Raw genomic sequence first — 25,974 nt, forward strand, 5'->3', positions numbered from 1 at the left:
GTGCTCAAGACAGGGGTTGGCTGCCCCTTCCCGGGTGCTTTCTCCTTTCAAGGCCAACAAAGAGCCACCACAAAGCAGAGGATGCCTGTGCTGAGCCCTGGTAACAGCCAGGTCTGGTGGCGGGGTCGTGGGGAAGGACCAGCTCTGCTCTCCCGTGTGGCTCCAGATCCCTGGCCCTGCCGTGGGGTGCAGTGGGTCCCCGAGGCAGTGATGAGTCCCCACTGGGTGGTGGCAGCCGGGTGCTTTATGAGGCCCCACACTGCCCTTTGTCCCGGCGTGGCCGAGATAAGGGATGGGATCCACCGGCTTGTGCCGCAGAGTAAACACGGGCTGCTGGCTCCTGCCGGCACCGCGCTCCCCGCTGGCCTGGGGGGCCGTGCCAAGCCATGGCCCTTTGTCACAGGCAGCAATGACACCACAGTGGCGGGTGGCAAAGGACACCACATGCGCTGGTGCCTGGTGGGAGTCATTTATTCACTCGTCCCACCACCGGCTCCGACCCGGCAGCTCCAGGTGCCCCAGCGCTGGCACTGGGGCAACAAGATTTATCATTAACTGAGTGGCACGTGGCGGGACCAGGGGCCCCCGAGGCCATGGGGTCACAGCCCGGGGAAGGGCTCGGCCTCCAGCCCCGGGCGACCCGGCTCCAGCGGCAGCTCCCGCCCGGCACACGGCAGCTCCGGCCCTGGCTCCACGGTCCAGTTGGCCAGGAGGTCGCTGAAGTCGGGGGTGCCGGTGTGGAGAAGGCTGGTGGGGCCTGGCTCCTTCCAGAAGGAGGGCGGCAGCTTCCTGCGGTGCATGGGGGTGATGTGGCCGTACTTCCTCTCCAGCCGCTGTGTCCGGCCACCGGCCGCCCGCGGGGACAGGCAGCGGTGCACGCCGTACTCGAAGAGCTCGGCCAGCGGCCCCAGCCTGTGCACGGCCCCCGGGCTGCCCCGCGGGGCCTCGGGCTGGGCCCCAGCGCTCCGGGGTGACTCGCAGTCCTTGGGCACGGGCTGGGTGCCGGCGGCCTCCTCCCGGCCCCGCCGCCCAAAGTACCGCTGGATGTCACAGCTGATGAGCTCCGAGAACTTGAGGAGCCGGAGGGTGGTCTCGGCAGTGCTGGAGATGGCCGGCTCTGGCCTCATGTTCTCCTCTGCTGCCTCCACTTCCTCCTCCTCTTCCTCTTCCTCCTCTTCTTCCTCCTCCTCCTCAGAGAGGTTGTGGAAGTCGGGCTCAGGGTGTGTGGGCAGCAGGAGGCTGTGTGGGAAGGGCGAGGGCAGGCGCAGCTCGGCCAGGGGCTGGATGACACCTGCAGCCATGTCAGTGCTCAGGGCCACCCCTGGGCTCACTCTGCGGGCAGGACAGTGGGGTGAGGGTGACACACTGTGGCATCCTCCCCAAACCGTGGCCCTGCAGCGGATTGTGCCACACCATGGCCAGGATGGGGCTGCAGGGCAGCAGGATGTGGGGCATTGGGGATGTCCCCACCAAGCCATGGGATACAGGGGAGTGGAGATGTTCCCCCTGGCACATGGGGCAAAGGGACATCCCCACTGAGCGCTGAGACAGCAGGCGGCAGGGATGTCCCCACCAAGACATGAGACAGCAGGGATACCACCCCTCCCCAAGCCATGGGACATGGGGCAGTGAGGATATCCTAACTGAACCCCAACAGCCAACAGAGATGTCCCCATCAAGCCATGGGATGTGGGGCAACAGGGATGTCCACCTGAATCCATGGGATGTGGGACAATGGGAACGTCCCTGGGTCATGACACATGGGGCAGCAGGGATGTTCCCACAAAGTCATGAGATGCAGGGCAATGGGAATGTTGCCCTGAGCCTTGGGCCAGGGGGCAGTGGGGACATCCCCCAGAGGTGCTGGGCAGTGGGATGTTCCCTTCAGCCCAGGGCTGTGCATGGAGGTGAACGGGGCTCATCTCAACACTCATCCCACCACCCTCTGCTCAGCACCCACCCTGCCATCCTGGGCTCAGCACCAGGGATATCGAGCCCTGTGTCCTGCTCACAGAATGGCCTCATGGGTTCCCCTGTGATGTGGTGAACTCACCACCTCCCCACACCGCCCTGGCGGGCTCCAGCCACGGCTGAGTCTTGCTGAGCTGGATGAGACCCCTCTGTAGTTCATGCTACCTGTGCTGAGGAGCCCCCAGCCCTACCTCGTTGCAGGGCACCCCTGGTCACCAGCCTGGCACTGCCATCACCCCAGCCCCAGCCCTGGTAGGGCACAAATCCTGGGGGACCAGTCCTGCTCCAGCCACCCCAAACATGGTGCTGGGCCATATACCCAGCCTAGGAGATCATTCTTGCCATCTCTGGGGTCACCATGTGCCCCTCTTAGTGCTGTCCCCACTGTGGGCCCCCCGGCCCTGCCTCTGTGCTGCCCTGGGGTGGGCTGTGGGGGGGCTCAGGCACCCGAGGCACTCTCCGGACTGTGGGCAGAGCAGAGTGGGGCCACCCCAGCGACAGAGTCAGGCCGCCCCACTGCCACCCTCAGCCGGGGAAACACCGCGGTGCCGGAGGGCATCGCCCGGGGGGGCTGCGGCTCACACTCACCTTGGCGCTGCCGCCCGGCCATGCAAAGGCTCCCGCGCCGCTCCCCCTGCCCGTCCCTCCACCTGGGCCTGAAGTATTTATAGCGGAGCGGGAGCTGGCGGCTGGCAAATATTTGGTAGCCGTATTGTAATAGTAGACTCGGTAAACAGAGCCGGGGTTTGCTTTAGCACCCAGCAACGGGAGAGCGGCGCGGGGAGGGACGCGGGGACGGAAGGCAGGGCTCACCTTAATGGTTCACTAGCCAGGGGATTTTCAAGTGTTGTCCCTGTAAATTCACCTATTAAATCGGCAGCCCCAGCTGCCAAACTGCCCGCACACTTGTGCCGAGGGCTCTTATCTCCCCGCTGATTGGAGGCGAAATCAAGCTTTGTCAAATAGGCGTAAAATTAAATTTCATGCTATTTTGACTCCTGGAGTAGGGATCTTCTGAAGAACATACTGCGTATGGAGCGATGCCTCTGCAAACAGGGGCTGCCACTGCAGTGGGCAAAGCCTCTCTGTGGGGTCTACCCAGGTGCTGCAGGTTCAGACCCCCCATCTCAATCCTTATGCCCCCCCGAGGCGGATGTCGGGCTCCCTGACCAGCCTCGGGAGGGGTTTTGGAACCTGTGCATGCAAAGGTGGACATGCTGTGCGGAGAATGGCTGGGCCAGCCCCACAGCACTTGGATGGCAGCACTGTCACTGTGAATGGGGCACTAGGGTGCCCCGTGTCTCTGCTCATGGCCTGTGGCCCTGCTGGCCCACACAGCACCTGAGGGGCTGAGGATGGTGACAATGGGAATCAGCTCAGATCACAAGGAGGCTGTGCCAGAGGTCCCCGTTTTGCTTTGGCAGTGGGATGTGCCAGCAGGGCTGTCTGGGGCAGCACAGAACACGGCCAGGGGACATGGATAGCTGGGGGATGCAGGATGCCCGGGGACACGAGATGGCCAGAGGACACAGGGCAGCCTGCCCATGACAGCAGGATGGGCCTGACACAGTGCCTGGACTCTGCCACCAGTGCTGGGGACGCACAGGGAGTGGGGACAAAGGCAATGGGGGTTGGGGACAGGCACAGCCCTGCTACAGAGCTGCCCTGCTCTCCTGTTCTTGGGGTGACCACAGCTCCCTCGGAGCTCTTCCTGCCCCCTGCCCCGAGCACCCCGTGATGAGCTGTCCCCCGGTGCCGAGGTGGGGTCCCCAGCCCCTGGCACGGTGCAGCACTGGTGAGGGGAGTGCCGTGGCTGTACCCACCCCCTCCCCGGGCCGGCAGCCTCGGGACACCCTGCGGGAGTAGATGTGGGAGCACCGGCTCCCTAGAACTCCCTCTCCTCTCTCCGAACACTCCCACTGGCAGAGCCCGGCGGGAGCAGCCATCAGGCATCAGCCATCAGGCATCAGCCATCAGCCATCCCGCCCGGGCACCGCTGGGCAAACACGCGGGTGGGGGCTGATAAGCCACGGGCACCCTCCGGGCCGCTCCCTGACGTCACCCATTGTCACCCACCCGCCCGGCAAGGCTTGACGTGGCCACCGGCTGCATCCCTGGGGAGCCTGATCCCACCGCCAGGGTCCACAGGGAAGGGGGGCTTTCTCTGGTGTTCCCAGCCACTGCTGTCCCAGATCATTTTCCTGCAGTGCAGGAGCTGGGGAGAGCTCACAGAGCCTCTGGCTCAGCCTGGGAGGTAAGGGCTGCACCAGCCCTTTGCCTGGGTGGGAAGGGTCTGGTGGTGCTGGCGAGGGGCTCCAGGGGTGGGGCAGGGTGTGGGGAGCACAAGGCTTGGCTCACAGATTTGGGAGTGATGAGGTGTCCATCCTCTGTGGGAAGGAATAACACGCATTTAGGGAGCACCCAAGGCTCAGCAGGACCGTTCTGGGGCGAGCCGGAGGGAGAGGCAATGCCACTGCCCCTGCAGCAGGCTTGGGCAAGTGGTTTTGCACCCATTTGAGGGCCCAGGGTGGCCATCCCTGCTCCAGGCTTTGCCAGGGCCAGGCACAAGGAGCTCCCATTGCACAGGGAAAGGGTCTCCTGCCTCCAGAGACCCCACAGACAAGCAGGGTGTCCACAGCCCTCACTCGAGGGCTGATCCTGCACCCCCTGCTCGGGGCTGGCACACACTGCCGGTCCCTTAAAGCCAACGGAGCTTTGAAGCTTTAAGATGGGGAAAAACAGGCATGATTAGGGCAGAACAGAGCAGCCTGTAAGGCAGGGCTCCGGCACCAACCCTCGCTGCCTTTGTAGCTCCGTCGCAGCACAAAGGGGCGGTGGGAGGGTAGCTGGGGCGGGGAGCTCGTGGTGAAGGGATGGAGGTGAATCCCGCGGGGTGTTGGGAGCTGCAGATGGAGCTCAGAAAGCTGGACAGAGCACCCAGAGCCCGGCAAAGCTCCGCAACAGCCCAAGCTTCGCTGCAAAACCACGGCCTTATCCCCCTCCCGCAGCTGGGGGAACAGTCCTGGGCTGTCCTGTCCTGTGCTGTCCTGTTCTGGGCTGTGCTGTCCTGTCCTCAACCCCTCGTCCCTCTATCCCCTTGTCCGTGCATCTATCCTGCCTCCCGCTGCTCCCGCCTGCCCTAGCCATGCATCCCAGCACCACCAACCCCCAGCAGGGGCTTTCCTTACCCCCCAGTCCTCCTCCCCATCTTCCCCACGGTGGTCCCCCGCTGTCACAGTGCCATGGGGACGGACGGCAGACAGCGCAGCCTAGCCCCGCCGCCCCGCCGCGGCCCGGCTACTGTGCCCACCACACCCGCCCAGCCCCAGGGCACGTCCCGGGGCAGGTCCCGGGGCAGCGCCGGTGACGGGCCCGATCCCGGCGGGGCGTACCCGGGCTGGGGGGCCCGTGAGTGTCCCGGGCCAGCCCCGCCCCATCGACAGGCCCCGCCCCTCGACGCAACCACGCCCCCTGCCAGAACCACGCCCCTCCGCCCGCCCCTCATCCATTCCCCGCCCCTCCGGACCGCTTCGCCTCGGCCCCACCCCCTTCATCCGCCCCCGCCCCTTCGCTCCGGCCCCGCCCTCCCTGTCCCTCAAGCCCCGCCCATGCCCCGCCCCCGGCGGACTACCGTTCCCGTCGTGCCGCGCGGCGCAGGGTGTGGCTGTTTCCGCCCAGCGCCCGCCGCCGTCGCCGCCGCGGAGCCGCCGCCGCCGCCCCAGGCCCCGGGACCGCTCTCGGTGCCAGTCTCTGTCCCGCCCGGTCGGAGCCGCCGCCCCCGGCCCGGCCCGGCCCCGCCATGTCGGCCCAGGCGCAGATGCGGGCCCTGCTGGACCAGCTCATGGGCACGGCCCGGGACGGTGAGTAGGGGCGGGCGGGGCCTGCAGGAAACGCCGCGGCCTCGGCGGCCGCCTCAGCGCGCGGGGCCCGGCCCGCCCCGGCCGCTGCCTCCGCTCGCTCCGGACCTGCGGCGCGATCCGCCCCCGCCCGCCTGGCCCCAGCCCCGTGGCGGCGAGGCGGGCCCGGGCCTGCCCGGCATGGGGGTCCAGCCGCGCCCCGGCCCTAGGGAGCGCCCGGCGCGGCCCAGCCCCGCCGCCCCGGGCCCGGCCGAGCGGGCAGGCCCAGGGCCGGCTCCGTGCCCGCGCATCCAGAGGCACTAGGTAGGTGTGCCTGCAGCGCCGGGTGCGGTCCGGCACCAGAAATGTGACAGCCCGTGCAAAATACGGCCCCGCTGCGGTTTGTGTTCTCCCTTCTGCGACTCGCTGAGTACTTAAATCCCCTTTGGCACGTTAGCAGGGCTGTCCAGGCACTTTGCACTTTGTTTCGTAAGTGAATAAGTGCTTTTCTTTTCTCTGTGTATTGAGTTGCTATTGAATTGCTTCCCATATTTTTATTTCATACAAACTGAACAATTGTGGCCCCTCTATTTTATTTATAAAGGTTCAGTGTATCTTTGCCTGCCTACATCAATCTGCAAGGGAGTTGCAGAAAAGCCTCATGTTCATCGAGCCGTGAGTCACAACCAATTTTTAAAGCTGTTATAACAAAAAAAAAAAGTGTTTGCTTTTTTTTCACAAGTAACTTTAAAAGTGTAGCTTAGAAAGAAAAGAAAAATTAAAAAAAAAAAAATTCAGTAGACACAACATTATTCCTGGATGCTTGTGAATCCTAATACTTTACTATTCCCATACTTTAGTATTACACATACCTGTGTCATATGCACAGATGAGCTTTAAAATTGTCACATACCATTACCACTTTGCCTTTACTTTTATGTATCATTCCCCTGACTTCCTTACTGCAGGTGTGGGCAAGAAAGCTTTTCCTTTAAAACTTTTCAACAGTGGGCATAAAATTCTGCAGCTGAGGTCTTGAAGAATGCAGATGGGTATAGTATGTGTTGGAGCTCGCAGTGTGTATTGACTAACTTTGTTTCTTTTTTTCTTTTCTTTTTTTTTTTTTTTTTTGCTTTTCTGATATTGTGTCGTTTTAAGTGGCTCCTGAGTGTAAAATGTCCTCTGAGGGTGGGCTGAGGGTGGGTGTGTTCCAGGCCAAGATCACCTTTGCACGGCCTGGGAAGAGCACACTGCATAGCTGGGTTCCACACCAAAAGGACTGGTGGCTTAGTTACCACGTGAGCAAAGAGCAGCTGCCTGTAAAAACTGCCCAGCACAGCCCTGTTTGCTGATCCGTGGGGTTTGGTATCTCCTGCCCCTTCCTCACAGCAAAACAAAAAAAAAAGGGGTGGAAAAAAATTAGCAGTTTTTGGCTGGGAGCCAGCCTGTCTGTCTCCTTTTCTCTCTTCTGGCTGTGCTGCCTCTTTATATGGATGACAGGCCTTGGACGTTGCTTGGCTCGCCAGCACTGTGTTTAACATGGTGTCCTGGATGAATAAATGCTAAAACAGTGTTTGTTGCCAATTATAAGTGTTCCAGAATATCCTGCTGCCCTCTAAGCTGGTTTGGTTTTTTTTTTGTTTGGTTTTTTTTTGAGTAAATTTGGGGAGCAGGAGCACCAAGTACTTTAATCTGCATTTTGAGGTGAAATGCTCGTGCCCACGCCTGTGTTCCCTTGGTGTTCTAATGTCTCCTTATTTAAACCACACATGAATTGCAGGAGATGAAACCAGACAAAGGGTGAAGTTTACAGACGATCGTGTTTGCAAGAGCCACCTCCTGGATTGCTGTCCCCATGATATCCTGGCTGGAACAGTAAGTATGGCCTCTGTCATAAGGAATTCTGGTGGGGGGGATGTTGGTACATCTCGTCTGGGCAGAGTGGGTGACTTCTAGGAGAGAGCAGTCACAATCCTAATTCCAGCTTTTGTGAACTGTGTATGGAAACTGCTGAAGTCAGGAGCTCTTAAGATACACTCAAAATGCTTTTCCCCTCACAATCCCATGTGAAGTTGTAAAATTCTTTCTCTTTTAGCAGTTTGAGGTGGTCAGAGCCTAAAACTTGTCCTGTGGTGGTTCCCAGACTGTAGGTCGGCTGCTGCCCTGGGTGCTCTAGTTCACTGTTGCATCTTCAGCTTAGCAGGTGTTTTCTTAGCAGCTGCAATAGTCCTTGGAGGTTGTCAGTCTCCTCTCTCCAACCATGTGATGTTTCCTGATGGAACAGCAGCTATTCCATCATTCCTGGTGGGGTGGCCATGGCAGGTCACAGCTCCAGCCGAACATGGGTTGTTTGACCTGGTTGATTTTTGTGTCTCTCTGCCCCACTGGTCTCACACAGTTCTCTCTGCTCCTTCACTGCTCCCTGTGGGAACAGGGCTGGCCAGTGTTCAAAGGTTTGGCTCACGTGCTCCCTCTGAGAGCACAAGGTGATGTGGGCTTTTAACAGTGAGGTGAGTGTTCAGTTTGGGCTCCCAGATGAAAGCTGGGACTTGGGAAAGAAAACACTGCACGTCTTGTCCCCGTTGCCATGTTACAGAATTCCAAGACAGAGGTGAATGGGGGTGTTTGAAATCCACCCTCACCCTCAGTGTTTGCATGAAATGCTGTGGTGTTCCCAGTGCCCATCCACTTACCCAGGTTGTTTAAAGATGCTGTGGTTATTTATAGCCCTTCCTGCTGCTGTTTTGGGAGCTGGCTGGACACTGTGGATCTCCAGCAAAGGGCGGGCTGGCACTGCTGCCCTGCTTGTGTCACTGCCATAGCAGGACTGTGGCAGCACTGCTGGAAAGAGCTAAAGCTGCCACTGCTCTGACTGCTCAAACTTCAGCTTCTCAGTGGCTGTCTCTGAATAAGATTGGAAGAGCTGAATACCAATCTCTGTGTATTGATTTTTTTATTCATTTGAACCTCAGATAATGTTTTTCGGTGATTGCTCCATCAGCCTCCATATCACTTCCATTTCAGAATTTTAAACCTCCATCCTTCGTGTAGGTCGCTGTGGTCAGGGTGCATTTTTTGACACAAGATTCTACAACAGTTTTTTGGGGCCCAGAGGGTGCTTCGAAGGGGCAGGCTGCATTCTGCCTCTTCTGGCAGGTTTCCAGGAAGAGGGTAAATGGTGAATTGAAGGGGTTGAACTACGTGATGTGTGTGGCTGTGGGAGCTGGTGCCAAAGTCTGAGGTGTTCGGGTGGGTTATGAGTTTCCCAGGGCAGGGAAGCACCTTGAGGAATCTGTTTCTCTTGCTTCTGGTGTGACTTGTCTTGATGGAGTTGTCCTTTCCCTCTTGCTGTGGAGTTTGTGCTCAGCAATTGCAAGAACAGGATAGAATAAAACTGCTCCTGCACAAGTTATTTTGTGGATCACTCAGGTGATCTTGTGGTGGCCTTGAAGTGGCTGTGGAGCTCTGCACTGCTCTCAGCCGGTTCCTGGGGGCAAGAAAAAGTATTGGTGCCCCAGATCTGTGTTGAAAGCACATGTGATGTCCAGAACAGGAAAAACATTTCAGCTGTCAGCGCTAGCAGCATGGAATGAAACTGAGCTGGAATGTGCAGGCTCCCCTCGTGATCCTGGGCAGCTCCATTGGCACCTTGTGGTGCTCTGCTCAGCTGGGTGGGGTAACACCCATCTCTAGGTGTATTGCTGCAGAAATCAGGGCCTTGGATCTCTTGGAAACTTCCAACAGATGCTCCAAGCCTTCTGGTGCTGGCTGTGTTGCATCCTCCCCCTGAAGGCATTGTTCCTGCTGCATCCTTTGTGTGTGCAGACATTCCTTGGTGGGAGGCTGATTGGAGGCGAGCAGGAAGCTGATCTCTTGGGTAGCTGTGCTCACTGAAATGAGTCCCATTCACTGACCTTCAGGTGCAGAGTAAGAGAAGGAGTCCAGGCTGTCAGTAAAGCTCTGGAATATTCCTGAGAGCTGCAGGAGGCCTGTTGATGTTGCTTTGTTCAGGTGCACCAGCGTTCCTGGTCATAAGAGCTGTCATTATAAGTTGAATTGTTCCTGTGATTATTCTCTTTTTGGCTCCAGAAATTTGTTTAAACCCGTCACTAAATAAGCTACAGAGGTTCTCTAAACTAACTTACTAAACTAACTTCTCCCAAAATTTTCCTCCTTACATACAGAGACCAAAGAAAACCACTGTAGCTTATTTACAGCTGGTAATCCTCCTGAATTTCAGCTCCACTAAGAACTGGACAGATGAGTCTGAAAGCTGCCCAGGTTGAACATGGCTTGGAGGTTACATTCAGGGAATTAATTGTGTCCCTGACAGGGGAATATGAGTGAGCTGAAATCTGTAGGTTTTAGAATTGTTTTGGGGGGGCGTCTGTGCCTTCCTTTTTCACTTGGGTGAAACTCTGCAGCTCTGATCACTATTAAGGAGCCTTCTTTGTGGAAATTTCACTCTGTGGTGAGGTAGCAGTTTAGCAGAGAACATAAGAGATACCTCAGAATGTGGATTGCTCAGGAGATGTGAGTAGGACTAACCAGTGATATCTAAATGTCTTCAGTCTGTGGGTATGGGGGGTTAAATCTTCACTCAGGCTCTGCTGGTCACCTGTGTTACAAACCAGCCAGTGTTGACTGGAGCACGTTGTGATGTCTGTGGAAAGGCTGAGTGATGACAGCCCTCCCTGGGGTGAGAGGATGCTTTGAGGCAGAAGGGCTGCTGGTCTTACCTCATGTGAGCAATACCTGTGAAAATCTCCTTGCCTTAGAACATCCCAAACGACATGGAGGAAGACTGGAGGTTTGTAAGCTGGTGAGACCTGAATGTGCTCCCCTTTTAACAAACAGGTGCACATTGTCAGCTCTTCTGAAGTTTTGGATTGGAGACCCTTCTGTGAAATGGGGTTAAGTGGCTCAGCTTGCAAGAAAAGTTCAGATAAGAATATTTGTGATCTGTGGCAATCACATCTAATATCATTAATTTCTCCCTGTTTTGGAAAGTGATCTCAGTCGAATGACCATGAGAATAAAAGATATGTCACATCATAGAAAGAGTTATTTTTGTGGTAAAAAAACAGTAGCTCTCCAGCATTCTTTGAAGAGGCTTGCCTGAAGATGAACATGATCAAGCTCTGAAAGTACCAGCATGGGGATTTTTTTGTAGGCATTGAATTTCCACCATTTGAGCTCAGCAGGACTATTCTGGATGCAGTGTCTGTTTCTGTAGCCTGTGGCCTCCTTATTCTGGTAAATCTGAGCAAAATGAGAAAGGCTAAATAGTGGCAAGTCATCCAGAATTGGTTTATTTTTGTCTAAAAGAGAAAAGCTAATAAGAGATAACTGCTGCAAACCTGAGTCTTACCTGGTGGAGTTTGCTTTCTTTGCTAAACACTGCTGTTCAAGTACATTGTTTCACATAAGTGTCCCCATAAGCTTTAGTTTGTGATGTTCCACAGGGATTCTGTGTTATTCCACTTTAGCTCTTTCCTGCAGCTCAGTGAGTTGACACTTGTTGTGCATGTGCAGGTTTGGGCTCCTTGGAACTGGTGGTGACTGGGAGAGAAGAGGATGGAGGGCTGGGGTGTTCCTTGACACGTACCCTGCCGTTCTTACTGTGGCTCACAGTTAGGGCTTTTGTTGTTTTGGCTTTCAAAATGTCATATTCTTTCTCTACCATAAGAGAAATGTTCTTTGTTACAAATTGATAATGTTGAAATGCCATTTCTGTTTCGAGAGCATAATCGACTTGGGTTCATGTGGCTGTTAACTACTGGGTTGGGGAAAAATAAATTTAAATAGCATTGACTGCAGTGGGAGGGAAGGGCAGCATGCAGGTCAGAGCTTTCTGGGAAGGGAGATGCTCTTAAATCTCTCATTAAATGGGCTTATTTGTAGGACTTAGCTTTGCTGGGCAGGCTTTAAAATGCCAGGCTGCAGCTGGGTGTGGGAAGGGGCTGGCTGTAGAATTAAGAGTCTGTTGTTGCTGAGCGTGGGGTTGTGCATTTCCACTGGCTGTAACCCCTATTCCTTTAAGTCCATTTGTTGTTGATAGGAAGCATTGTTTCTGTCCTACAATTTTGTATCTTTCAATATGTTATTAGGGCTTGTCCTTTCACAGATGTGCATTTCCAGGTGAGCTTTAAACAGGGTGCAGGTATGCTTTGCTTTGCTGTGGCTCCATGAGAGGAGGTATTGGCAATTGGTGCCTGTTGAAGGACACCCAGCTCCCTCACAGCAGTTTCTAAGGCTATGCTATGACCTAAAGCAGGAGTAGGGCTGGTCTTGTAACATTTGGGGTGTGTTAATGTTGTTCCAGGAACACCTAGAAAAGGGGTTCTGGCAAGCATGTGTTTCTTCTGGCTAGTTGTATTACTGATAGGTTAGAAGGAAGCTCTTCCTAAAAAGACTTTATTTTGATGTGATGCAGTTGGCAAGAGCTAAGGATCTGCTGCTTATTGCTATAACAGAGGGTTTTTACACGAGTCTTCCTTTTTCTCTTCCACAGCGAATGGACCTGGGAGAATGTACAAAGATCCATGACTTGGCACTGCGAGCAGATTATGAGATTGCAAGTAAAGAGAGAGACCTCTTTTTTGAGCTGGATGTGAGTATGGAGAAGTTTTAGTTACTTTTGTGGGTAATGCTTCTTGAAGTTACTGAGCTGAGCAGTAGAACTCGGTGACCATTTCAGCTCATCATGGTGTTTGATGTGTGACCAGTGCAGGATGTGCAGCCCCTTCCTGACTGTGGGCTTGATTGCTGGCTTGGAACTGTACAAGTAATTATGGCACTTGCCATCCCCCATTAGCTCAGCTATCTGGGAGGCTCCTCTGGCATTCCTTGCATCCCACACCTGCTGCTCTGTACCAGGTCGTTGTAACCTGGTACCCTGTCCCAGAAGGGGATTTAACATTAAAACCCTTCTACTCTGTGGTTTTACTTTTGGCAGATTTAGCTTTCTGTGATGGAACAGATCAAGGGGAAGAACAATTCTGTCTTCCCTTTTCATGTTATTCCAGTGCTTTTGTCTGTGCACTTGTTGCTCCTGCTCTGGAAATTCAAGTGCAAAGCAGTGTTGATGTGAGCATCCTGTGATGTGTCAGAGTCAAGGAACTGGGTCAGGTTCCAGGCACAGGTCAAATGTTACTTGTTCTGCAAAGTGTCATTTGTTCTTTTTCTCCAAAGCATCTGTTCTCGAGATTGTTTGTGCATTACAGAGGGACTGCACCAGATGGCTGTTGGCTGTCAAAGGTATATCTGGCATGGAGAGCATCTTTATTCCTAATTCTTTGTCTGATCATGCAGGCCATGGATCACCTGGAGTCCTTCATTGCAGAGTGTGATAGGAGAACAGAACTGGCCAAGAAACGCCTGGCTGAGACACAGGAAGAGATCAGTGCTGAAGTGTCTGCAAAGGTATTGGCCTCTTGTTAAACATTGGCTCTGAAAGTCTGTGTGGGAGCTGTGGTGCTCTGTTGTCTCTGACACCACTGATAATTGATGGTTTAGAATAGCAAATCCATCCCATGGTTGTTATCTCTTTACTTAGCAAATGCTCAAATGGAGTTTCCTCTTTGGGAACTTGCTTCACTGGGCCAATACAGGACATTTTTGAAGCTGCTTTTGTGGACTCTGTACTGTCCTGTAAGCCAGAAATGTGCTGCTGTTTGCAGCAGAACTGATGATGTCCTTTCCATGCCCAGTTTCTCTCTTTGCCAGGTGTTGGTGACTGTTGTGATTGGCCCACCAGCCCTTTTGTTGGGCCTCTTGACTTTTGGAGATTTATGGCCATCTTGCAGCAACTGATTTAGTTAAACAGTATTTTTTAAAGAGAAGGGAGAAGTTTTCCTGCAAGCTTTATCGCGTTCTTGTCTTACTAAAAACTAACTATTCTCTTTAGGCAGAGAAAGTACACGAGCTGAACGAAGACATTGGAAAACTCCTAGCTAAAGCTGAACAGCTGGGAGCTGAAGGAAATGTTGATGAGTCTCAGAAGATCCTGATGGAAGTGGAGAAAGTCCGGGCAAAAAAGAAAGAGGCAGAGGTATGGCATTGGTTCTGTGGGTTGGAACAGGGGCCTGGGCTGAGTACGTGTCACAGCTGGGCACTTCCTACCTCTGCCCCTGTGTTGCCAGCACCTCCTTTCCCAGTTTCAGCCATGTGCCAGCAAGCAGTTGGCAGTGGATAAAAAGCTTTTTAGAAACTTTTCTCTAGTGCAGAGAGCTGACTGGGGCGGGGAGGGCTTTGTCCTCTGGAATATTTGGTCACTGTTCCTTTGCAGGGACAGACTGTCGGGCTTAGCTGTGCCCACAGAGCGTTTGTGTGGCACCTCCTTTGTGTGGGGGTGGGTTTTCATTCTTGAAAGCCATTCTTTGCAGGGGTTTCCCTGGAGGGTTGTGACAATGCAAGGCTTCCCTGACACTTGTGTGGGTTTTCTTGCCTCCCTTTAGGAGGAATACCGAAATTCAATGCCTGCATCCAGTTTCCAGCAGCAGAAGCTGCGTGTGTGTGAAGTCTGTTCAGCATATCTGGGTCTCCATGACAACGACCGGCGTCTTGCTGACCACTTTGGAGGCAAATTACACTTGGGTTTCATTCAGATTCGTGAGAAACTGGATCAGCTGAGGGTAATCCTCTCTGTTTTAAACCTTCTCTTTGTAGTTTCGAAGACATTGAACGCTTCTAATAAATTAATACAGAATTCTTGGCAGAGTGCTTGTAAAAGCTCAGAATCTTCCAATTGCAGAATCCCTGAAACTTCAAATGGAGCTTTTTTTAGCCTCCTCTTGGGTTCTGTTCTGTATTTTCTGGGTAACTAAATATCCACCCTCTGAATCAGTCAAACCAGACCGTGGCTGTCATTTATTCCTTAGAGCATTGGTACAGTCACCTGTATTTTTCTTGTTGATATGGCTGAAATTTGTCAGTCTGAGGCCTCTTAACGAGATGTTGGAACTGATGTTTCACATAGTGTGTGAACTGAAGTTTCACATCAGCATAAAAGGTCTTGAGTAGCTGAAGCCGTTAGGAGTTTTCTGAAGAGGTTTGTAATGGGTTGTGGCATGGGTCTTGCTTGCAAACAGAGACCTTTAGCCTGCTCTAGTAAGAGCTGTGATTCCTGTGCCTCCCTCAGTATATTGAGGTCAGTGCCTTGACTGAGGAAAATGAAAACCTTGATAGAGATCTTGAGTAGCACATAAAATGCAGTGAAATGGTTCTTTGTCTTGCTCTGGGAAGGGTCTCCCTGCAGATCTCTGACCTGTGACTGTATGGCTGAAATATGATGTGGACTGTTTTGGTTTTTTTTTCTAGAAAACAGTGGCAGAAAAGCAAGAGAAGAGAAACCAGGATCGTTTGAGACGGAGGGAGGAGAGAGAACGAGAGGAGAGGATGGGCAGACGGTAAGTGGGACCTGACAGCTGGCTTGTGAAGTTGGGTTTTAAATAGTCTGATTTTTCGTACCTTAGCATTGCAGGAACACAGCATCTGCTGCTGGAGTAGCTGTTGGATGAGCTCTGGATACTGTATGAGCACCTTGAGATTCAGTGAAAGATGGAAACACATGCACAAAGCCCCACCACAGAGTGATTGTATGTGTATTGCCTCAACTTCCATTGTGTGTCTGAAAGATGGGAGCTCCCTGCAGTCTTCAGGCTTATATTGGGCTAGTCCCTGTCCTTGGGAATCTGAATATGGATAAAATACCCTCATCCAATGCATCTGAGTGGGAAAGTTCAAGATGAGTGAGGAGTAGGTCTGCTCAAAAGGGTCATGCAGAAATTCCCTGAACAGCCCTCCTCACTTCTAGTCTCGTAGGTGACAACAGTGTGGAGCTGGTATCCATGAGCTAAATGGGGGGCTGCCTGTCTTGCTCCAAAACTTTTCTACAGTAACAGTGAGGTGCTTTTGGCACAGCTTTGATATCCAAGAGATCCCAAGGTGTGACTGCTTCTGGTGGTTGTGGCCCTGTGTGTCACCTTCTGCTCAGATGTCTGTAATTCCTGAGCAGTGGGAGTGGCTGGAACGTTGGTATTCTCAGGACAAGCTTTTCTGCTTCCTGCCAGCTGAACTGGAAAAACAATTTCTTCTGTACTTGAAGTGAAGAGGCACCTTGTGTGTAAACAGCTCAGTTAAACAGCCTGTGTGGGGAGGGTGGTTATTTGCAGGGCTCAGGCAGAGGAAGTGGCAGGGTGGGAATGCTGTTCTCATTGTTACAACATCTCCTCAGCTACCGCATGTGTTTCTCTTCTTGTACTTCTTGCATCAAAAAAACCCCAACCTTCCTGCTTGTGGAGAGCTCCTTTTGACCTTTGGTGTCAGCTGAAGAGTTTATCTGAGGCAGATGAGGTTTGTAACTGAGTTGTGCTCTAAGATGGTGCTGGCTTCTGGCTCTAATTAGTGGAAGTGCTGACAAATAAACACCGGAATGAAGCGGCTTGGTGATTTTGATGAAATGTGAAAGATGTAAACCCCAAATTGTTATGTATTATACATATTATTATTATGGGACCAGACGGGATCCATCCCAGGGTGATGAGGGAACTGGCAGAAGAGCTTGCCAAACCGCTCTCCATCATCTTCCAACAGTCCTGGCTCTCTGGGAAGGTCCCAGATGATTGGAGGTTGGCGAATGTCACCCCAATCCACAAAAAAGGTTGCAAGCAGGACCCTGGCAACTACAGGCCTGTCAGCCTGACCTCGGTGCCTGGCAGGGTTATGGAGCAGATCATCCTGAGTGCAATCACACAGCACCTTCAGGATGGACAAGGGATTAGACCCAGCCAGCACGGGTTTAGGAGGGGCAGGTCCTGTCTGACCAACCTGATCTCGTTTTACGATCAGGTGACCCACCTGGTGGATGAGGGGAAGGCTGTGGATGTGGTCTATCTAGACTTCAGCAAGGCCTTTGACACTGTCTCCCATAATATACTCCTGGAAAAGCTGGTAGCCCATGGCTGGGACAAGTGTACCCTCTCCTGGATTAGGAGCTGGCTGGAGGGTCGGGCCCAGAGAGTGCTGGTGAATGGAGCTGCATCCAGCTGGCAGCCGGTCACCAGTGGTGTTCCCAGGGGTCTGTGTTGGGTCCAGTCCTGTTTAACATCTTTATTGATGATTTAGATGAGGGGATTGAGTCCATCATCAGCAAATTTGCTGATGACACCAAACTGGGAGGGAGTGTCGACCTGCTGGAAGGCAGGAGGGCTCTGCAGAGGGATCTGGATAGACTTGAGAGATGGGCTGATTCCAATGGGATGAAGTTCAGTAAAGTCAAGTGCCGGGTCCTGCACTTTGGCCACAACAACCCCCTGCAGCGCTACAGGCTGGGGACAGAGTGGCTGGAGAGCAGCCAGGCAGAAAGGGACCTGGGGGTACTAATTGACAGGAAGCTCAACATGAGCCAACAGTGTGCCCAGGTGGCCAAGAAGGCCAATGGGATCTTGTCCTGTATCAAGAATAGCGTGGCCAGCAGGAGCAGGGAAGTGATCCTTCCCCTGTACTCTGCGTTGGTGAGGCCACACCTTGAGTATTGTGTTCAGTTCTGGGCCCCTCAGTTCAGAAAGGATATTGAGGGGCTGGAGCGGGTCCAGAGAAGAGCAACAAGGCTGGTGAAGGGACTGGAGCATAAGTCCTAGGGGGAGAGGCTGAGGGAGCTGGGGTTGTTTAGCCTGGAGAAGAGGAGGCTCAGAGGTGACCTCATCACCGTCTATAACTACCTGAAGGGAAGTTCTAGCCAGGTGGGGGTTGGTCTCTTCTCTCGGGCACTCAGCAATAGGACAAGGGGGCACGGGCTTAAGCTCCGCCAGGGAAATTTAAGTTGGATATCAGGAGAAAATTCTTTACAGAGAGAGTAATCAGGCATTGGAATGGGCTGCCCAGAGAGGTGGTGGATTCACCATCCCTGGAGATTTTTAAACGCAGATTGGATGTGGCACTGAGTGCCATGATCTAGTAAATGGACTGGATTTGGACCAAGGGTTGGACTCGATGATCTCGGAGGTCTTTTCCAACCCAATCGATTCTATGATTCTATGATTCTATATCACTTAGGGTGTTTTATATGGGTTTTCTCTCTGTGGGTTGCCTGGTGGGATATGAAGTGCCAGTTTGTGCTGCAGCATTCTGCTGAACAGCACCTTCTGGAGAGCCTCCCAACTTTCTGGTATCCATGCAAGACTGTCAGTAATCCAGTTAAATTTGGGAGCTGCAGAATCTGGAACTAGCTGATGAGTGCAGGAGATCATCAAAAGGGACTGCTGTGGCTGCTGCAGTGGTCAGAGAGGTGGAAGTGAAATGGGAAGTGTCAGACCCACAGCAGGACTGTACCTGATCTGGACTCAGTTTGTCTCTGTGGTGCCTCTTCTTCCTGGAGGTCATTTCTGTGTGGAAATTGCTCAACAGAGTTGCCTTCAGGAAGCATCCTCTGGATCTCTTAGTTGATCCTCATCTCCCCAAAAATGCTGCCTTTCTTCCTCCTGTGGTGTGTCTGGGGTTTTGTTTTTGTGGTTTTTAAAAAATCCCCAAGCTCTCAGTTCTTGAACGTTAAGGAGCCTTTTGTGTTCATAGGTAGTTCATGTGTGGATGCACCTGATGAGGGGATTTGAAGATGGCTTTTGAATGTTTATTTATGGCTTTAAATATGAAGGGCTTAAGAACTGCATTGAGTTGACATAAAGTCTGAGTTCTGGCTGCTTCCATGTGTGACACTGCTTAGAGACCATGGCTGGCTCTGTGTGGAGGCACCTGTGTGCTCCCCTGCTCAGATACCATGAGAAAACTTGTTATGAAGGAGCCAGGAGTGCCATACAGAGGAGGTCAAATTAATTGCCTTTCCAAAATGAGACCTTGACCCAAAGGAGGACAATAGTTTTCCCAGTGTCAGAACTGAGGTTGCATCCCAGATTTCCCAGCCCCTTACCCACTGGGAGCTGTGCACACCATACTCACAGGGGCACTTCTCCATCAAAAACTGACTGGTGACTTCTACCACTTTTCAAACTGCCTCTTATCCAGAGCCTGATACTTTAGGGAACCAGAGGAAACATGTTTCCTGCAGAACTCTTCTTGTCATATCCTCATGTGCAGCATCCTCACGGTGTTACTCAGTAAGAGAGAGTGTGACTTGACTTTGGGAGTCTTTGGTGACTGACAGGCACTGTGACATACTCTGGGAACCTGTGGGTTCCCTTGTGAAACTCTGCCTCTCTCAGCTGTTATTAATTTGTCGATAAACTGTCATTCCACATAGGAATGAGTGAACTGGGTTGTCACACTTAGTGGTAAATAAACACAGGTCGTTTGTTTGGTGTTGCTGGCGGCTGTTGGGTGCCCAGTAATCTTGGAAGACTGGAATTCTGTGGAGAGGTGGCATGCTTGGAAGTGCAGCCCTCAGTGTTTGCCTCCAGGCTACACCAGCAAACAAGTCCAGTGGAGTTGCCAAATGGATTTCCTTTGTGTTAGGCTGCACAAAAGACAGATTATGAAACTCAGCACAAAGTCTGTGATACAGAGACCAGAAAGAGGAAAAAATAAAGAAAATAGACATGCTCAGCCTCTTGCTCCTCTGGACAGCATTCTTCTTTTGTCTCCTGGTGATTCAGGCTAGTAAGAAAAGAGCTGTTTTGTTGGATACTTCCTGAAATCTGAAGTGTGACTCTAGGGAATGATTATCAGGAATTTTTCGTGCCTGTTCCTGCTCGGATCATAGGCAGGGGAGGGCAGCCAGGCTTTTCAGGGGACGTGGAAGGGCTTTGTGAGGATGTGCGCACTGGTGGTTCGGAATAAAGTGATCAGGATGAAAAGGACATTAAGAACTTGGAGTAATTGCAACCACCAGAACAATTCATCTGCCTGCCAGGCACCTCCAGGAGGTCCTGCTGCTCCATCAGGTTTTGTTATAGGTGTGTGGTTATTGCCTTGCTCTCCTGGTTTATCAGCTTTTCCTTCACCTGGTCCTGTGTGTTGCCTCAGTGCATGGCTCGTTTGCAGACTCCAAGTTCAGCTCCACCTTGTTTACAGTCCTACCTGAATTCCCCTCTAAATTTGGGGTTTCTTCTGCTTTCTACCATGACTGAACAACCCCATTTCATTGTGAAGAAATGTTCGGTGCACGTTGATTTGCTTAGTCGCGTCTTACCCAGGTGTGGTTTTAAATGATGTTATTAAAACGGATACTTCTCTATTGCTTCTCAAATTTTTTGTGTGTAGCTTTCAGCCACATCTTCTACAGTGCCAGGGGTGTGACTGCAACACCCCTGTAAGTCTGTGCAGTGGGGAGCAGTTACAAGAGTGAGTCTCTAAGTCACTGAACAGGGAGATCAGCCACTTCTTAATTAAAGCAAAAGGAGACTGTTCAGACAGCACGTGACAGTTTGGTATGAGCTGGCTCTGAGATGTGGCCACAGAGGAAGAGGGAGGGTGGGTCTTGCACGTGCTGTGGTATTTTAAGTGGTGCTGAGTAATGGTGCTGCAGAAGTTGAGAGAATTGTGACATTGTTTATGTCAAAAGCTGACAGCAGTAAGCTGGGAGGTGCCACACATGAGCTCCGAAGCCATGGAAATGTGAGAAAGAATAGTGAGGCCTGGATTATTCTTCTCAAGTGCTTTTTAAGTCAGGGATGAAGGATTGTCAAGTTTATATCTGTCACTTCTCAGCTCTTCCCTTTTGGCTGTGTCCCTTCTTTTTTTCTAGTTCACGTTTCCCAGACAGGGATAAATTATTGATGCAAATTTTCCTCTAATATTTGTTAAACAAATACAGTGAGGTAGAAAGTGTTGTTTTCTCTTTACTAAAACCTTTTCAAATTACAACTGCCTCAAAAGAACCAAAACCAGAAATCTGTCAAGTGTTTTTCTGACTGGAGAGTGGCACTTCTTGAAAATCTAGAGTCGATCCAGCTGATGTTAGACTGCAGGGGGTAAAGGATATATAACAAATGTGCACAGTAAACCTAGAAAGGTTCATTGTGATGCTTTATCAGAGACTGAACTGGTTTCTAGACCTTTTCTGTTGTGACAGAAAGCTCTGCAAGCAGAAACTGGTGTTTCCACAGAGTTCTTCAGTTTTTGACAAATTCTCACTGCCCACAAAATTGAAGCTAATTAAATGTTTTAATGGCAAGCTTTTTTTAAACTGACACATCACTTGGGGTATTGCTGTGTTCCTGTGAAGAGCTGCCAGCGTGGATGAGTTTTTCTATTGAAAACCCACTGGCTTTATCATAACTTCTCTCACTTAACTCTCCTCTTCCCTCTAGGTCTGGATCAAGAAATAGAGATCGTCGAAGGTGAGTGCCCAGTTCTACAGTTCTACCAGATGCCTGTTTGTGTTTATGTCTTAGCTGCTGAGGTTTTTCCTGGGTCTCACAGATGGAGTTCACTCAGTGCCTCAGTCTCTTTGCCTTACTTCCTGAAAAAAAAGGAACTACAGCGTGGGCACCTCAGTGGTGCTGCTCAGCTTGGTGTCCCTCGTTGGGCTGTACAGCAGGGGCTCTGCAGCCTGGTCAGGACGGGGTCTGTGTGCTCCAGAGTGAGTCCAGGAATGTCCTTGGTGCCTCTTCCAAGGCATATACTGATATACTTCCATAGTTTTAATGTCTGAAATATCTGTTACATGTGTAATACCTCAGATGTGAAAATACTGATGCAAGATTAAACCCCCCACATCTCTGGAAGAGTGTGTCTGAATTGTATGACAGCATTCTGTGTGATCATGGACCTGGAGATCTCCCTCTGGCATCCTTCTTGTTTTTAGAGCAGGTTGAAACAAATCTGCTTCTAAAGTGCAGGGCTTTCACAAGGGAGGCTTCTCTTAGGGTTATGGTAATTTAAAATAAATAAACAGGCTACTTACTTTGGCCTCCTTTCTGCTTTTACACTTTGAGTGAGGCAGGGTTGTAAGCTCTGCCCTTGGCATGCGCTTATGATAACGGTGGGAGCTTTTTTATATAAACTTCCCTGAAAACTGTATTATCCATTGGCACTTTGTTGGTAGGTGCAGGAGGAGGGGTGTGGGTGCTGGCAGGGATGTGGCTGGGGAGGGGTGAGTGCTGATGCTCTGGGTACGTGTAACTCGGGAATGTCGGAGGGGTGGGCTCAGGTGTGCAGATCCCAGGCACTGCCTGTGTCCTGAGCCTGAGCCAGCCTGTGTCCCCTGCAGGTCACGGTCCCGGGAGAGGCGGCGAAGGCGCTCCCGGTCGGCGTCCCGGGAACGGCGGAAGTCCCGCTCTCGGTCCCGGGACCGGCACCGGCGCCACCGGAGCCGCTCCCGCAGCCACAGCCGAGGGCACCGCCGGGGCTCCAGAGACAGGAGCTCAAAACACAAGTATGTATTCCTGGCAGGAGTGCTTCTGGAGAGGGGAGCCCTTGGCTCACAGAGAGACTCCCCATCCCGTGGCTCTCAGCAGCAGCTGCAGGGGCCTGTGCCGGGGCCTGGGCCAGCTCCTGGGCCAGAGCAGGATCTCCCAGTGGCCTCACGTGAGGGCAGTAACTCTAAAGCAAGATCCCAGCTGAGAGGAGAGTCCAGCAGGTAGAATTGGTTCCCTGATTGCAGTGCCGAGCCTTGAGACACTCCTGGTTTTCTTGTATGAGAAGCAGCACCAAGGTCTGTCTGAGCTAACTGAGCCTCCCTGGGTCTGCAAAAGCCAAGTGACTGAGAGGCAGTTTTGATGTTACATTTCTGTTGTTATCTTCTGCTTCCCAGATTCCTCCTCTCAGTGCTGCCATGGGGAGGGAAATGTATGATTTGGGGTCTCAGGCAAGTCTGTTAGAAGGCTGCTTGAGAGAGAGAGAGAGGTAATTCTTTAGGAATCAGCACTAGAGGGAGGGAAAAAGGAATCCAGGAGGAGTATACAATTCTCCTATTGCTGAGGAGAAGCACTATAGTTCAAGGAAGGGCTTTAAGTCTCCTGTGAAACTCAGCAGAACAACCTCTGTGTTGGAGGAAGGATGAGACAAGGGTGTAGGAGTATTAGAAACACTGAATGGAATCACTGCATTTCCTTACAGCCCTTCTTAGCCCAGCAGCAAGTCTATCTCCAGGTGCTTGCTGAAGTTAGATCTGGCTGTTTTTAAATACTCCTGATTAATAGAGGAGTGCTTTAGCACTGTCTCACCTGATTAGGCCACTGGACTACAACTCCAGAAACAAACCTATTGTTGTGTGTCTTGTGTCACTTTAGCTGAGGGGCAAGAACAGCTTTTAAAGGTACCTGGTGAAGGGGAGGGAAATAATGGTCTGAAAAATAAGCCTGTTAATAATTGAGGGGGGGTGTAAATACTGTTGATTCTCCAATGGCTGAGATACTAAAGTGCTTTTTTAAATCTGTCTTGAACATGAAAAATAAAGAAAAGAAGTTTGGACAATTAGGAAGTGAGGAAGATCCTGTAATAACTATTACTAAAGAGCAGGTAAGGGATTACTTCGGAACCCTTGGTCACATCCAAACCAGCCCATCAAAGCTGCAGGGGGATTGGCACTGACACACCTGCACAAAATTGCTGAGAACTGGGGACAGGCCAGGATCAGTTTAAGAAAATAAAGCAAAAACAAGAGAACAAACAGGAAAATCCTGTTTCCTGAAAAAGGTTTAGTTTCTCGTGAGAATTAACGGAACCAGCCCTTGGGTTCTGCTGGTCTGAGGTCTCACTTGCAGAAAGAAAGAGAGAGTGTCACAGGATCTGGAGGTCTCGGGGTAGGAGGCTTGCAGGCAGCAGGTGCTCTTGTGGGAACAGGTAGAGAGTTAATCTCATCAGAGTGATGTGTTCTGGTTAAATGACAGAGTTTAATGACAATTAAATGGCTCATGTGACACCAAAGGGCTGTAAGGTTTTGATCTATCAATTGTGAAGTATTTTCAAACCTTACAATCAACAAGAATGAAAGCTGGAACCTCTGAGGTACCTGCCAGGGCCTCTTCTTGTGTCTGTAAGGAAAAACCTGTGTACTGAGGCTTGGAGTAAAATGTGGGCGCCTTTGCCAAGGGGTATGGGCTGTTAGAGCTCCCTCAGGATCAGCTCCCTTGGAATTCTGCTATTCCATGAGCTGGCACGAATCACACAAGACACAGCCTTTCAGACTGGACCCAGTATGAAGCCTCCTGCTTAATTCTGTGTGGGCTGACACGGGGAAGAGCTGCTGAAAATATGTAGCTGTCACTCGGGCAGGGCCACTGAAAGATGTACAGTATAAATCTGTGTCATCCTGATTCTGAACCCGGGATGCTGCCAAGGCCAGTGTTTGTCAGGATGCAAAATGAAAAGCCCAGGGCTGAGGGAGCAAAGAATCCAGTTGGTATTTAAAGCAGGTGAACAGAAAGCTTAGGGCAAAATGAAAAACCACTCTGGAAGGCACGGGCAGAGCTGAATCAGAGACGAGGGAGAAATTGCAGGTGCTTTAGCATATCCCAGAAAACTAATAAGGGGCCCAGGGAAGACCTGAGAGAGGCCCTGGGGCCACAGCTTGAAGGGATCACTGTGAGGAAGGAGTGACAGAGGGTCCAGAGCCGGTGTTCCCTCATGGAAACCCCACAGAGCCCAGAGCTGCCACCTTGGGGACCTGTAGGCACATTCCTGTGCTGCCCCACAGCCCTGAGAGGGAAAGATGGTGTCACTTTGTGGGTGACTGACAGTTTTGAGCTGTGAAGCTGATAGAGATGGTTTCATTTGTGCTTCAGATCTTCCAGAGATCGGTCTTCGAGAGAGAAGTCCCGAGACAGAGAGAGGAAAGACAAGAGCTCTTCTGAGAGGCGGCACGAGAGCACAAACGGCAAATCTCGTTCCAAGAGGTCAGAAGAGAGAGAAGCTGGAGAGATCTGAACTCAAAAACGATCTGTGTTGCACTGTAAATAGTCTGATAAACATTCTACACAAAAGCCTAAATTTTCCCATTTATATTTACTGAATACAACTCATCTTTTGTAGTTTGGGGTTTTTATTGTTTGGCAGATAGCTGTGAGTTTGTAGAGAACACAAGAGTTACGTACTGTTTAACAGGGTTTTGTTTTAGTAGGAATAAATAAACCTGGATGGATGGTTTTGAGCCCAGGCCAGTGTGGACACCCTGTGTTTGTCCTGACAGTGGTTGGGGCCGTGCTGTGCCTGGAGCCCTGAGCTGCCCTGACCTTTGTAACGCTTCAGCCCTTCCCAGAAGCCCTCCCTGACCCTCTGTGAGCACACCAGTAGTGCTGGTCCTCACTTTATTCTATTTTTACTTTTGTTTATGTATGTCAAAAGAAAATCCTGATTTTTTTTTAATCCCTTTTAGTGCTTAGCCACCTCATTTTTATGTCTCCAGCACCTGAGTTGCCTCAGTTGTCCAGCTGAGGTGAGACAGGTAAAATTTGGCCCTGATTTATTCTGAAAGCTGTGAGGGTGACCAGATCAGCACGTTTCTGAGATGGGCTCAGGTCTGATTTTAGTCCCTTTACAGGTCAGACAGTGGGTGTGAGCAAAGCAGTGGGAGACCGAGGCTGGTTTCATCTGGCTGTTTACTGTGCACTCTGCAGCCAGAGCTTCCCCTGGGGGACTTTCTGACCTGCAGCCAAAAGCTTTGGTGTGTTCCCAAGGCCAGGGAGGCAGAAGGGGGCAGAGGTGCCTCGGCTGGAGGTGTCCCAGCGCCCGCTGATCTGTAACCGGGTCTGTGTCCCAGGAGGGCAGGAAGGAGCCCGGCTGTGCCAGCCCTTGGTCGCCATCCAGGGTCGGCGTTTTGTGGGAGTTGTGCGAGTGAAGCCCTTGTGTCCCGCCGAGCCGGGCGCTGCTCATTAGCCGGGCGGGGCGGTTAATTACGGCCGTTAATTACCGTTCCTGGGGGGTCCGTCGATGCTGTGCGGATCCGCCCAGCATTCCCCCTCCCCTCCTCCTCCGTCCGCGGCTCCCCGGTGTCAGTCCCCCGTGCATGCGCCCCTCCCTCCCCCACCCCTCCTTCCCTGTCTCCCTCCGGGTCCGTTTTTACACCGAATTCCGCGGTTTCACGTGTTGTTTTTTGTAACCTGCGCTCGCGGGGGAAGGGGGGGGGGGAAGGGAGGGGCGGGCGGCGGGCGCGCGCTCGGGGCTGCCCTGTGTACGCGCCTGTCGCTGTTCCCGCCGCGGTTCTGAGCGCATTAAAGATGTGTGTTTGTGGCTTCCCGGTGCTGCCCGGACTCGTTTGTTGTCGCGGGGTCCG

At 52.1% G+C, this 25,974-nt stretch overlaps 2 protein-coding genes across 4 annotated transcripts; one reads left to right on the top strand and one right to left on the bottom strand.

The window, feature by feature from the left end:
* Positions 1 to 455: 455 nt before the first annotated feature.
* Positions 456 to 4,500, bottom strand: PERCC1 (proline and glutamate rich with coiled coil 1). Its single transcript, XM_027750901.2, has 2 exons — positions 2,560 to 4,500; positions 456 to 1,332 (listed from the first exon to the last, which is right to left on the bottom strand). The coding sequence occupies exon 2, from the start codon at positions 1,299 to 1,301 to the stop codon at positions 600 to 602; it is 702 nt and encodes a 233-aa protein (XP_027606702.1). The 5' UTR covers positions 1,302 to 1,332; positions 2,560 to 4,500; the 3' UTR covers positions 456 to 599.
* Positions 4,501 to 5,631: 1,131 nt separating this feature from the next.
* Positions 5,632 to 25,936, top strand: LUC7L (LUC7 like). 3 transcript variants are annotated; one of them, XM_027750807.2, is made up of 11 exons: positions 5,650 to 5,831; positions 7,588 to 7,682; positions 12,322 to 12,420; positions 13,122 to 13,232; positions 13,717 to 13,860; positions 14,267 to 14,443; positions 15,129 to 15,217; positions 21,071 to 21,100; positions 21,973 to 22,137; positions 23,161 to 23,222; positions 24,488 to 25,936. In XM_027750807.2, exons 1-10 carry the CDS (start codon positions 5,771 to 5,773, stop codon positions 23,186 to 23,188), a joined length of 999 nt encoding a protein of 332 aa, XP_027606608.1. In that variant the 5' UTR covers positions 5,650 to 5,770; the 3' UTR covers positions 23,189 to 23,222; positions 24,488 to 25,936. The 3 variants fall into 3 exon arrangements, with proteins under 3 accessions (XP_039245504.1, XP_027606608.1, XP_027606607.1); XM_039389570.1 differs by lacking the exon at positions 23,161 to 23,222 and having other exon boundaries at positions 5,632 to 5,831; positions 6,412 to 7,682; XM_027750806.2 differs by lacking the exon at positions 23,161 to 23,222 and having other exon boundaries at positions 5,651 to 5,831.
* Positions 25,937 to 25,974: the final 38 nt, after the last annotated feature.

Source organism: Pipra filicauda, unplaced genomic scaffold (assembly GCF_003945595.2).
Source record: "Pipra filicauda isolate LSUMZ 115617 unplaced genomic scaffold, ASM394559v2 scaffold73_size2923735_pilon, whole genome shotgun sequence".
Lineage (NCBI taxonomy): Eukaryota > Metazoa > Chordata > Aves > Passeriformes > Pipridae > Pipra > Pipra filicauda.